The following is a 13,182-nucleotide window of genomic DNA, read 5'->3' as shown; positions in this document are numbered from 1 at the left end:
ATAAATGAAAAATATATACAAATATATATATATATATATATATATATATATATATATATATATATATATACTTTTTACGCTCACTACAATAGTCACTGGCAGAGGGGTCAACTGCCACACAAAGCAAAGAAAGGACATGGAGGGTCAGCAAAATCATTGTCGTACAAAGTTGGACTGCACAAAAAAGTAGCTTCAAATACATTTTATTTATACGCACTAATTTCACAACTGAATCACTACTCCATAAGAAAAAGCAACAAGACACCCAAGTGTTAACTGTGCGACCCCGTGGGGCACGGCCCCACTTGCCCCTAAAACAAAGTTGCCAAGGTCTCAATCTGTTTTCAATGTTATGCCCGTTAATTCCACCGTCCCTATGATAGAAGTGTTTTCTCCTCATCCGGCGCAGTCCTCTCCCAGCCTCGTCGAATTCGAGTGACGGTCTGGTCCACGCAAGGCAGGAGGAGCAGCAGCTTTAGGCCCAGCACGACGGAGGGCACCACCAGACAGAGCATGTAGCCGGGAGGTGTGTACCACTTGTACGTGGAGGGCCAAAGAAACCTGTCCCAGCCGTACAGGTACGTATGAAGCGTACAGAGGAACAACGTCACGTGTCCCAGCTTTGACTGGAAAACAAGAACGAGAGTCATCACACACACGGCATCAGATTCATGGGCTCAGTGGGCGACAGTGTCAAGCATCAGACTCTTAACCTTTGATTTGGGGGAGGTACATAACTGCTCACACACATGCGCACACACGATGCTTGTCGAGTGACCGAGGATGAGGTGTTGCCTCTGAATTACATTTGATGAATAACATTAACATTTAAACCACGGCTCTAATTTGTGCTGGAGTTAAGAGAAGGGGTGTGGAATGTGAAGCTGAGCTTCACATGACCCAGTTACATTTATGAATGACTTAGTTAGTGAGGCGGATTATATTTTACATTGATCAAAGTAGGAAAAGGCCAAGCAGCTCAGGGTAAAGGGAAAAAAATGCTTAAATGTCTTGTTTTAGAATGCAAATCGAATTATTAAAACCGACTTTGTATCTTGAATTTTTTATTCTAATTTATTAATTTACTGACATGAAATGAAAACTGTCAGTTATAATATGTCTTACAAGTAACCACATTTCTTTCAACTCCAATAGTTTCTCTAATTTTCCACAGTATGTGAACCTCAGGCCGATGTCACTTGTATTTTTTTTTTTTTTTTAACCACACTGTCAAGTATCACCAGCAGGCAAATTGAAAGTGAATACCAACAGCGCCTTTTTAATTATTTTCAGCATGGTTGCATTTGGTGAATCATCAGACTAGTTGTGACTCAAGGTACAAGTCGGAATCCAAGTTGGCTCATCATACTAATTTGTCTGAAATATCCAACAATGTACTAGTAGCCCGTATTTCATTCTCAGTGACTGCCAAATCTATTGGCTACAGAAAGGTGTGAAGCATTTTGTCTGGTTCACTTTTTTTAATAAGTTAGTGCAAATTTAAGTGGAGCACTGCCTCTGTGGCACTTTATCGTTTCATAAGGTAAGTGGATGCCTGAAATGCCCGACAATTAATCAAGAATTCCGCAGTTTAAAAGGTTTTTCATTCCAAAATTGTGGCATCAAGAGCTTCGCACAATAACAGACAAACAGGCAAACACCCACACGTCCAAAAGAAAATGACATTCACAAAATTCATAGAGGTGATGACTAATCGAAAGCATCAGAAAATATAAAAAGAGATCAAGATCAGCAGTGTTAGTTTTAATATGGTTATTGTTTAGAAATATACAGAAAAGGTGAACAAAATGGATTAAAAAGACTATCAGGAAAAATTAAGATTATTATTATTAACAACAGTCCAGTTGGAATTATTATTATATGTATATAATATATATAATTATAATTATTGTTATTTATAATAATAATAATAATAATAATAATGGTAATAATAATAATAATAATAAACGGTTGCTGCTCTGGCCCTAATTTATGATATTGAGGAACACAAGGCTGTATGATTTTTCCAGGCCAATTAAATCATTAAATATAATGAGGATAAATAATGAAATGTTTTTTAAATTTAAATTAAAAAAAAACAAAAAAACAAATTTCACCAACATTAATTTGAGATGTATTTCCCGTAGTTCATTTGTCAAGCTAACCTTTGAGAGCAGTTTAGTTCATGGAGAAAGATTTCAACTGAACTGATGTAGCGCACAAATACACGCACACACACACACACACACACACAAACATATGCAGGCACAGACAGTTGCATAATGAGAAGTCTGTTGGGGAGGCTGCTGAGCAAAGTAACAGCTTGAGCAGGGGTGGGAAAAATCCACAGACATATTCCTCCAGTTATGACTGGCAATGTTTAAGGTAAACAGAGTGCAGGGATTTTGCCCAACGATTGCGCAGCACCAGTACACATGGACCTTTGTATTCAGAGTCAACAACACATTCAAATGCAGTGTACACACACGCTAAGTGACTACCTGTACATAGCTGAATTCTCTCCAGCTGAGAGCGTTGCTAACTGAAGGCAACGATGTTATTCCCAGCAGGACATACAGACCAAATCCCAGAATGCCCACAGAGTAGTAGGAGTCCGTTCGCCAGGCTACGGTTGTGTCAAACTTTGTTGTTTGGTTCTCTTTGATCTAAATAGGACAAAATACAAAGCAGGGTTTTTACAAAAAAAAAAAAAAAGCCCTGACCAAAAACACAGTCAGGCTTCAAAAACAGATTTTACCTGCGTGATAACATAGTCCCAACTCTTGAATCGCACATAATATCTGCAAGTTTGAAAGAAAATAAACAGTTTATTAGAATAGAATTCTCACTAAGAATTAATATTTTGTGGTTGCGTTTTTCTATACCACCAATTGCTCTGCAGGTCGGGGACTGAGTTCAAATACGTTTTGTATAAATGTAAGACACCAGACTAATTTCTTTAGATTAAACACAAAATATATTAGTAGTAGTAGTCAGAAGTGCAGTTTTACAACACTGCGTGACTCCATTTGAAATTGACAGTCAACATTTAATTAAATGAATAAAAGTCCCAAATAATCGCACGTTTGTCAAAACTTACATTTTAAATCATTTGACAGGAAAAGCAAATTTGGCTGCTTGTAAATGTGATTCTTGTTAATAATAATTGATATATTTCATTGATTAAATGTTATTTTTAATCATTTGTTGTAATTTATATTTTCGCAATTTAATAACACCTTGTTTACGCAAGCCATTATGCCAAGAGCTCAATGAGCCCAATTCATCACCTCTAAATAGTGATTTTTTTTTTAATTTAGGAACTAACCTAAATGTAAAAAAAAAAAAAAAAAATTTAAAAAAATCATCATAAATGTATAACAGAAATGTGATTCATCAAAAAGCACCTTATTGGAATGATGAGTGTATAGAGCACGTGTAGAAAGGCAAAGGCGAGCGCCAGCAGTCCCAGCTGCTTCCTGCACAGCATCCACCGGTCCAGCCAATCAGGGAAGCGCCTGAAACAGCCATATACATGCACCTTTATCATCCAAATTCTGAATAACAACATATTAAAACATCAACAGGATATGCATCCTATTCCTACGTCTTACCTGTACTTGGTGCCCCTGTATAGCTGAAGAAAGGCAGCTAGAACACCAGGCAGGTAACACAAGGATAACATGATAAGCGACACAATCGGAAACACCTAAAAGACACGCAATGGACGTGTTAGCGACATTATTTTGCACTTGAACGCTACTTGGGGAAAAAAAAAATGGTGGACCTTGTTAGCTAGGGACACCATGATTCTGAAGGAGATGTCTTTGCCCTGATCCACATAAGCGTAGATGACATCTCTGATGAGCAGGTAGAAGAAGAAGAAGGCGGTAAGGCCGACGGCGATTTGGAGAGGCAGCCTCCACTCGGGGAACAGCTGCAGGGGGAAGTCCTCCAGCTCTTGGGCTGCTGACAGAGACCCCCTGTCCAAAACTGTCAGGCCCATCTTTGTGGCAACCTCCGCTACAGCCTGCTTGGCCTCGGCGCTGTTGCCACACACGTAGACCTGCAATATCCAGGAAGATGGTCATATACGTTTTAATAGGGTAGGAATCAAAATTGTTTGACAGTGATAATTACAGCACCATATAATAATAACATTGTAATAATAAATACACTGGAGATACAATGCAATCTTTTTGCAGACAACAAACTATTCGTCCCGTAAAATTCTGTCCTTATTTTCATGATATTATACAATTATTAATTCAATATCTGACTTAGTTTGACATGTTTTTATTTTTTATTAATGAACACTTAAATGTCAATTTGCCAAATTGTAGCCATAGGCTAATTTACATCAGTCGTCCCATGACAGGTTGATGTAATATCGTCAGTATAAACACATTAAAATCAAAACACGTATCACATATGGATTGTTTAGTGACTGTCGATCGTCGTTAGTGAGCAAAAGAGAAACGTGCTTATTTTGAAGTGCCTGTAATGTAAAGTCCTATTATAAAATAAAATGAATTTAATTTCTTACAATAGATTACATTTTTTTTAGTCCAGTTTTATTCTCATATCATTTCCATGTCGTCTTTTTTTTGTCAGTGTGGCTCTCCTGCTTTATAATGTCATATGCAAATCACGCAACTTAACAATTAGAGAAGATGTAAAGCAGTAGTCTTTTTGCACATAACACACACACACACAGCTGGAGTTTAAAATCAGAATTAGAGCAATCAAAATATCTTACGTGGTAATAGAACCATAACTGCAGGGAAAGGAGGAACATTTTAAGGGACATAACAATATGTACATCAAGATAACAATAGTAAAAAATAAAAGCAAATTGCATTTTATTTCATTAAATTTGCCACCAGCATTGACGCCATTTTTGAACCGCTTTCAATTAATACTCTGCATTGAACGTTTTTTTTTGTTTTTTTTTCAGAGCAGTAACTTTATATTCAAGAAGATAGTCACGTGTACAGTAAAACACAACAGTAGCAATGAGCAATGCAATTCTTTAATCATATTAAATCTAATGAAATTCAATTCACACGCAATAATACCCCCTTGACCAAGATAATGATAAAATTAAATTTCAACCGACACTCTTGGCGAAGTTTTAAATTGACAATCAACAGTATGTTTTACTTTACGTATAGTTTGCAGTGAGGCGCAGATGCTGTTTGTAATATTAAGTGAATAAACAAGTTTAAGAATTGCAAAATATTAGAAAAAGCTTTTATGACTGAGTGCAGCATTGTAAATTAGAACCATAAAATCAATTATTGTCAAATTAATTCTTCTCTGACAGCGTCAATCAAAACTTAATTATGATTATCTTCGATACAGCTGTTGTACTCCACAATGTGTAATTAACATTATGGGTGTTGTATAATAAATAAATAATATAATAAATCATTGTCCTTTTTGTACACGTAACATAAATTCATTGATAAATCTTAAAGGATAAAAGAATATTTTTTGTTGGAAAAAAAAATTGTAAATGAACAACAATCGGTCAGCGATGCTCCAAATACGCCAACAAACACACGCATGCACACGCACTCCCCTACACACACACACACACATATGTGTTTAACAGTCCTCTGGGAGTGTTCAAACGGCTCAGAATGAAACAAAAAAAAAAATACCCACAGATGCCGCAGTTTTGCAGTACAGAGCGATAAAGCGAAACGTGCGATGGGACGCTCAGATCCAAGAGTGACTTTGAGTTAATTGATTCAAGGATACATCAGACGTGGCACTCGCAGAAAAGACACAAGGCCGACGTCGTCAAATTTGGCTGCTGTCGCTCGGAATTGCTTTGATCCGAACTTCAAAATGAGTTAATAATATAATTTGGACGGAGACTCTTTCCATTATTTTTAACTTGTTGGTCAGCACCCCACTATGGGAACACATCAGACACTTGCCAAAGGCTTGGAGCACTGCAACGCCGGTGGAATGACTGAATAAATCCATACGGTTCATATTTTAAAAACGGTACATCTTAAAGACATGGAAGAAAATTTGTGGTCATCTTGACAAAAAAAAAAAAAAACGACTTTCAAAACTTGCAGCAAAGTAGTTTTTATGACGTTTTTACCTGTCGGCAAGCGTCGGAGGGCCCATTCTGAAGAGCCCAGGCAGACAAGGTGTTAAACGCCTTCACCACATGAGATCCGGGAAGTAGTCTGCGCAACACGCATTGTTGGCGATTCCAAAACAGGGGGGGGGGCACATTAAAGATGCACGCTTGAGCGGCGCTCACCTCTGCAGATATGCAGCGTTGGCCTCCGGGTAGAGATTTTGCTCAGGGTTGTTGCTGACATCCACCAGCACCTTCGGACCAAAAGTGGGGTGCAAGATAAGCAAATGGATTCCAGACGGAGTTCAAGATAGACGAAAATGACGCAACACCGCTGAGGAGAATAGCGTTGGATGTTTAGAGGATGTTTGGAAGTATTAGCGCCAAATTTGGTGATGATTTTTAGAGCAGATTTTGTGAGGAAGGAAAATAGCTTCTGTTTTTCTGTTTGTTTGTTTTTATCAACTTTTTAAATCCAAAGCCCAAACTCTTTTTTGTGTGTGTGTGTGTGTGAGTGTATGTTGCTACTCATATGGGTTTTGCATGTTTTTACAAAGCACATCTTGCTAAAAATAATTTTAGTTATTTAACTAGCTAAAACTGAAATGAGAAGCAAGAGTTGCAGTAAATATTCAAGCTCAAGGTCTAAATCTTTTTTTGTAATCATATTTCTTATTCTACTTTTTATCCGCACTTGTTTTGAGTACTACTTGGCAAACCTAGGATCTCAGCAATCAAATTTTGTGCCAGATCACCTGTAAAATCTGTTGGTAAGACTATGAAATCACTTGGATGTTCGCAATTTGGAACTTTAGTACAAAAAAAATATCATGATGGAAAAAAATAATACTGTAATTAATTAATCTTATTTCCCTTTGATTAAGTTGCGCTACGCAGTGTTTTAGTCTTTTTAGAAAAAGAGTATGGGTGCTTTCTGTGTCTATTTCTTTCTCTCTTTATTTCTCATTCTCTACGTCTTTCTTTGACTTACATTTTTTCACTTCTTTTCGTTCCTTTTTTCTCCAAAGCAGAGTGAGTCAAGATGAATATTGCATACCTTGCCCTTCAGTTGTGAGGTGAGTTTCTCCAAGAAGCCATAATGTTCTCTGTGTATGCACACAAAGACCACGCTGGACCACAGGGCCGCGTCTGCATAGCTCATCACCTGCGATGCAAACACGACACACGACACAATGGTATGAGATGTGGTTACATTCATTCAGTCACGTTTCAAAGAGGCCTCATATTTCATAAAAAAAATTACATGGGTTAGCTGAAGAATTAATGAAATGTTTACTTGGATAATTATGACACAGTCAAGATAAATAAATGGGAAGCAACTGTAAATATTTATATAAGGATGATTCTATTGAAGCTGTGCCATTTGAGATCCCAATAAAATGCGGTATGTATGATAAAAGTGAAGGTCATTTCTAAAAAAAAAAAACATAAGCACGGGACATTGATCTGACTTCATATTTGATAAATACAATTTGAAAGATTAATTTAAACTATCTTGATAGCGAAAAAAAAAAAAAAAAAAAGCACTTGCCGTTTCTGCCGCCTAAAATTTAATTTTCCTCTCTTAATATAATTGGAATCCTTATGTTACCACCCATCTCAACTATTTTTATTAAAAAAAAAAAAGTTTAATTTTGTGATTTAGTCATGTCCCTGTGTTTCCAACTCAGTCTTGTTAGCCTAATAATTAAAATGGCGAACTTGGAAACTGACACAAGTCACATGAGCCACAGGAAGTTGGTTAGGTCAAAAATAAGTTTATTCGTGTATTTTCTGTATTTTTGGTGATATTAGATCAAATTTAAAATCTCACGGTCCTGTCATCTTAATTTTTTTGTTATTTGTTATTTTTTAAATGCATTTCTTTTTTTTGTTGATTCACTGTTTTAGGCTTTGCGTCAACATGCTATTAGCATAAATGCTATGTGGCTGTCTTTCATATATTTGCTAAATCTACGGTAAAAATTCAGCCGTACTAATTTTAGGATACTCAAACGAGGTGGATCAGTGTGATCAAACAATGACGTGAAAAATGTCAACGCACATTTTGAGTAGTCCGTTATCTGATTTTGAGTTGAAAAAACTCAAGAGATTAGAGTTGGTTTTGAGCATTACAACAAACAAATGGAACTGGTTTGGTGGGATGACGCACAACCTTTGCATCGTGAACATTTTATTTTGTCATACGCAGCCTTACTGAACACAAAGAACGAGTACATTTCACAGAAAAAGTCATTCCAGTTATGTTCAAAAACAACATAAAAAAAGGGATGAAAAGAAAACGTTGTTGAAGCAGCAGACATGCAGACAAACACTGATTTTATCAGTGACCTTCAATTCATTTGATAAGCTTTCCTTTTTTTTTTAAAAAACTGTGTTTTTGTTTGTTTTTCTCATCCAGGAAGACAGTGCATCATTTCAAGCCGCTTTTTGAACTCCACAACCAACATGCAGCTCAGCGCGTGCAGCAGCATGACCATGTGGGTTACCTGAGCTCCTTGAGGCAACGGGCCGCCGCCGAGAGGTCTGCGGCTGCCGTACACGACCTTGTAACCCGTCTGCAGCAGACGCTGGCCCAGGGAGCGTCCCAAGTCTCCCGTCCCAAAAACGCACAAGGGCTCCTGCTCCGAGGTGACCTCTGCTCCTCCTCCCAGAGGATGCAGAGACATGCTCTCTGGCGTCGCCTCTTTTGACATTGCCGTAGTGTGGCGAACAAACTCTGAGGTGATCTGCTCTGGTTCAACGCGGATTCGAAGTAAAATAAATAAAAAATATCCCAAAAATCCTACAAAAAATTTGCTTTGCTTCAGGGCTGGAAAAATACAAATCCGATCGCTGTGTATGTCTTCTTCTACCACATGAGTGGAGTTTTTGTATTTGCATTTCCCCCCTCCCATTCCAGGATGGGCTTAGGGTGAAGTCTTTCCCAACTGGGATACTCAGTGGCAAAAGGTGGGAGGTGCATGTGTGTCCTGAACCCACAATAACTCCCCTGCTAAATTCTCGTTGTGTGTGTGTGTGTGCGTGAGTGTGCGTCTGTTTCAAATTTCTTCGGGGAAACCAAGAGGTCGTATCTGAAAAACATCCTGAGTTCCCCACATTCTGGTGTTTTTTGGAATGGTGAAATTGCTTCGAAATAGGAACATTTCCTGACAATAAGCAGTTGGGAACACACTGTGGTTTTTGAAATTGCCTCATATCAGAAACTCCGAGAGAGAGAAAGTTATCCTGAACATTAGCAAACAGACCTGTGTAATATGGACACAAACTGGAATGCTCCCAACCCCCTTCCATTCTTCCAGTGAGCCCCCCCCCCCCCCCCCCCACACACACACACATTACTACTTTAACACATGTGGGCAAAGTAAATAACACTGTTAAAGGGCAAGAGCTGCCATTTTGCGACTGAAAATAACTACTCAATGCCAAAAGGCTCAGATACAGACCGTCACAGCTCACCTGGTCAAGTGACGTTCGCACGCTGTGATGTCATTTTCAGTGGACCACAAGTGGCAAAATTGCTGCCCCTAAAATTGATCATTTTTACTGCTTCAATTCATATTCCAAAAAATGCAATATTCATTAAAATGGCGTTTGGATCACATATTGTGAGGAACATTTTTGACTTGACTTCCCCTTTAAGAAGCAGAAGGCAAGCAAATCCTCACGACACAGACACGTTAATACTTTGCCAGCAAGCCCGCCAATTTGTGGGAAAATCTGAACTTTTATGTATGCCTGATCATAAATGATGGTCTTACTCTCAAAGCCGGAGATAGCCTTTTATTTCCCAAACGGTCTAAAATGCTCCATTGTTTCAGAGTTAAGGTGAAGCGCTGACCTTGTGACCTGTCCTACACTGTAATTGCTCCCTCCGGTCTGCTCCTTTAGCAAAGTGTACGTTGGTGCGCGTCTGTGACTCAAACACAGCGGTGGGGTGGAGAGAAATAAAATTATTGCTGATATGCGTTCCTGAGCTGTAATTAGCCTGAGACCTTAACAGCAATTAACAGGCTATTAGGCAGTGCAGTTTTATTTATATCTTACAGTTGTTGCACAAAAGCAAGTGTGAGTTCGATAAATGCGACAGCCATAGGAAAAAAATCAATGACAGCATAAAAAAAACCCTGATAAAAAGATAAATATCGATATCAGTGATGGGCAACTGGTGGCCTTTAATTCACATGCAATAATTCAATATATGTTTTCAACCGTTAAACAGGGTGAGGAGGTTTCTGTGATATCTGTGGAGAACGGAAAAACGCAAAATCCCTTTTTTTTTTTAATTATAGTGCTGCTGTTTGTATTTATTTATTTATTTATTTATTTTGCTTCAAACGTGAACAAAAATGAAATAGACGTAGAGCAAATTTTTTCATATATGCACATATTTTGTCCAAATTTAAAATAGCATTTATGTCATACATTTGTTTTGGAAGCACGTGCTCCCCCAGTAGCGCTGATGAAAAATTGTGACCCCTTCCAGCGTTTAAGTTGCTCATCTCTATTCTACATTGTGGACAATAGTAACTCACTATATATATATATATATATATATATATATATATTGTATTATATTAAATTATAATATTACATAAAAGATTATTTATAACGTCAAATAGAGATTGGAGAATGGATGGAGTTTCTCTATTTTCGTTTTGTGGTTTTTCACTTTATCCTCGTCCTTATATAATCACTTTAATCATCCGAAAATAATTTTTAAATTGTGTACTTCGTTGCACAAAATGCTTGGATTAAAAGTGATGTATTTTAAAGTTGGTGGATAGTAAAAAAAAAAAAAAGACAGTAAATGAGTGCAAACAGAGAAAAGTTGCGCTGTTCATGCTGAAGTTTAATTATCAGTCAAGTAGTTTATTTTCCCATTTGTCTGCACGTCAAATTGTTTTCCCTTCTGAAGTTCAAGTTCAAAGATCAGTGAAGTACAAAGCCTAACCTCCGTTGGATTCAAGCGTCAAACAGCCTCAAAATGGCGTGGGTTGCTTTCTGATGATCTAAACCAGTGCTTCTCAAATAGTGTGGCGGCCCCCTCCTGGGGGGGAGGTGCAGTGTGATGCTGAGGGGGGCGCATGTGAACCTGGGGAACATGCTTTTTTTTCCACCGTACTACAATAAAATGTAATTGCACATCCACTCCAGTAGATGGCAGTGGCTCTCTCGTTTTAACTCGTATTAACTCTACAGTGTAGGTTTGTTTTGCAGCGAAAATGCGATTTTTTTTTTTACCGCTGCGGCGGAGAGTGGGTGATGGTGGGGGGGCGCGAATTGTTTTCTTCTTGCTGGGGAGGCGTAACAGAAAATAATTGAGAAGCACTGATCAAAACCAACGTGAAAGGAAGCAGTAATCATTTTAAATGATGAAATGAGGGTCCTAACAGGAGAGCTTGACGACTTGATTATAGTGTCCACAGGCCATTACACTGATTTGGCTTTACTGCAAAAGGACAACTGCAATTAAAGCTGCTAACAAAAGCTCTCTTATAGTCGCACTTGACACCTTCGCACTAATGTCAGACTTGCGTTACATCTGGCTTTTGGTTCGCAGGGTGTAATATCCTTAACAAAATGCTGTGAGGTATAATAGCAGGAGTTAGACCTAGCTGAAGTGAGCAAAATGATGAAATGTTCTCCATGATGACAGGCCTAACACGGTACATTCTCCCTAGATAAATGTGCTATCAAAAACATGCAAAATTGTACCAATTATTCATTGGAGAGCATAGGCAGAGGGTTTAAATATTAATAAAGTACAATGAAATTATGCGAGGCAGAGTGTGATTTGATGTCAAAAAGAAAGAGTGGGGCAGCTGTGTTCTGGTGCTACAATCCAGATAATTGAGAAGGCAGATATTTCAGGCCTCCAACCAGGAAAAATGCAATACGAAAGCGTAGAGGTCGAACTAATTCTCGCGTAGGAAATAACGGACATAGAAATAATCAATTCCAGGGACAAACTGAACATAAAACGTTTTCTTTTTCCTTAACTGCTCTGGCAGTGTATTCGGAAACATTATAAGATAATCGGCAAACAGCTGTTAATGATAAAATGTTCAAATTGTAAATCATTGCTTTAACTTAATTAACACATGTGAAATGTGAAGGTGAGTCCCTTCCCAGCTGTAGCAAAGTATTGAAAGCAGTTGGGCTCTGTTCGAAAATACAAAAACAGACCGTGTTAATTTAAATAAAAAGCAAAAAAAAACTCCACACACTGTTGATCTTCAAGGTTCAAACGCTGAGCTTTTGTATTACTTCAAGGGGACACATAATGGGATATTGACATTTTAATTGCTTGGTGGGTCTCTGGAATTCCTGCCTACCCATCATGCGTGAAATTCAACAACAAAGACAATCTTTTGTTCGCTGCCTCTTTCCGAAGGTGCCTGTGAGAGAGCTGTTGTGAATTTTCACGAATTGTGACTCCAGAGCTTTTCGAACGTGTCAAAGCCCGCCTGAAATTGAGACCAAAGTTCAGGGCGAGCAGTGGACTTAGTGAACAGATGTGGACAACTTCTTCTACTTGTGCAGTAGAATGTGTTGCTGTGTTATTTTGGCATTCTTTAATAAATAAATAAATAAATAAAGGTTATTTTAGTAAACGAAAACTAACAAAATAACTACAACTAAAATCGGAAATAAAACAAAACAAAAACGAACTGAAACTACATTTTATGTATGTGAAACTAACTCAAATTTACTATAATTAAGACCCAAAATGTCCTTCGTTTTCATCTTTTGAAATCATTTTAATACACGAGTCTAGAATCGAAGCCACAAATCCACTTAAGAAGTCAACAACTTAATTGCCAAACAAGGCCTCCTGGTTCCAATATAATTAGGGTGCGTCAAGGCATACATTGAACTTATTGTGTACTAAAATCGTCACAATGACCGGAGTACAATTAAGATCGCCTTGATGAAAACCAACATCGTTATACGGCACAACTCCCCCTCTAAGTGAGATGTTTCTTAATTCCTCAATTCTTCTGATTGCACCATCCCAAATCTTACATGCTTGATGGTTGCAGTGTATTACGATG

At 37.9% G+C, this 13,182-nt stretch overlaps 1 protein-coding gene across 1 annotated transcript; it reads right to left on the bottom strand.

The window, feature by feature from the left end:
• Window positions 1-187: 187 nt before the first annotated feature.
• Window positions 188-9,032, bottom strand: LOC148329052 (metalloreductase STEAP4-like). Its single transcript, XM_088306798.1, has 10 exons — window positions 8,614-9,032; window positions 7,161-7,268; window positions 6,287-6,357; window positions 6,122-6,209; window positions 3,788-4,066; window positions 3,615-3,709; window positions 3,408-3,518; window positions 2,759-2,801; window positions 2,502-2,666; window positions 188-626 (listed from the first exon to the last, which is right to left on the bottom strand). The coding sequence occupies exons 1-10, from the start codon at window positions 9,019-9,021 to the stop codon at window positions 375-377; spliced, it is 1,620 nt and encodes a 539-aa protein (XP_088162924.1). The 5' UTR covers window positions 9,022-9,032; the 3' UTR covers window positions 188-374.
• Window positions 9,033-13,182: the final 4,150 nt, after the last annotated feature.

This window comes from Idiotropiscis lumnitzeri, chromosome 10 (assembly GCF_059441095.1).
Source record: "Idiotropiscis lumnitzeri isolate Australia: NSW breed Sydney's pygmy pipehorse chromosome 10, RoL_Ilum_1.0, whole genome shotgun sequence".
In the NCBI taxonomy this organism is placed as follows: Eukaryota; Metazoa; Chordata; class Actinopteri; order Syngnathiformes; family Syngnathidae; genus Idiotropiscis; species Idiotropiscis lumnitzeri.
Note: the sequence above shows the minus strand (reverse complement) of the source record. Positions and strands in the feature narration are given on the sequence as shown.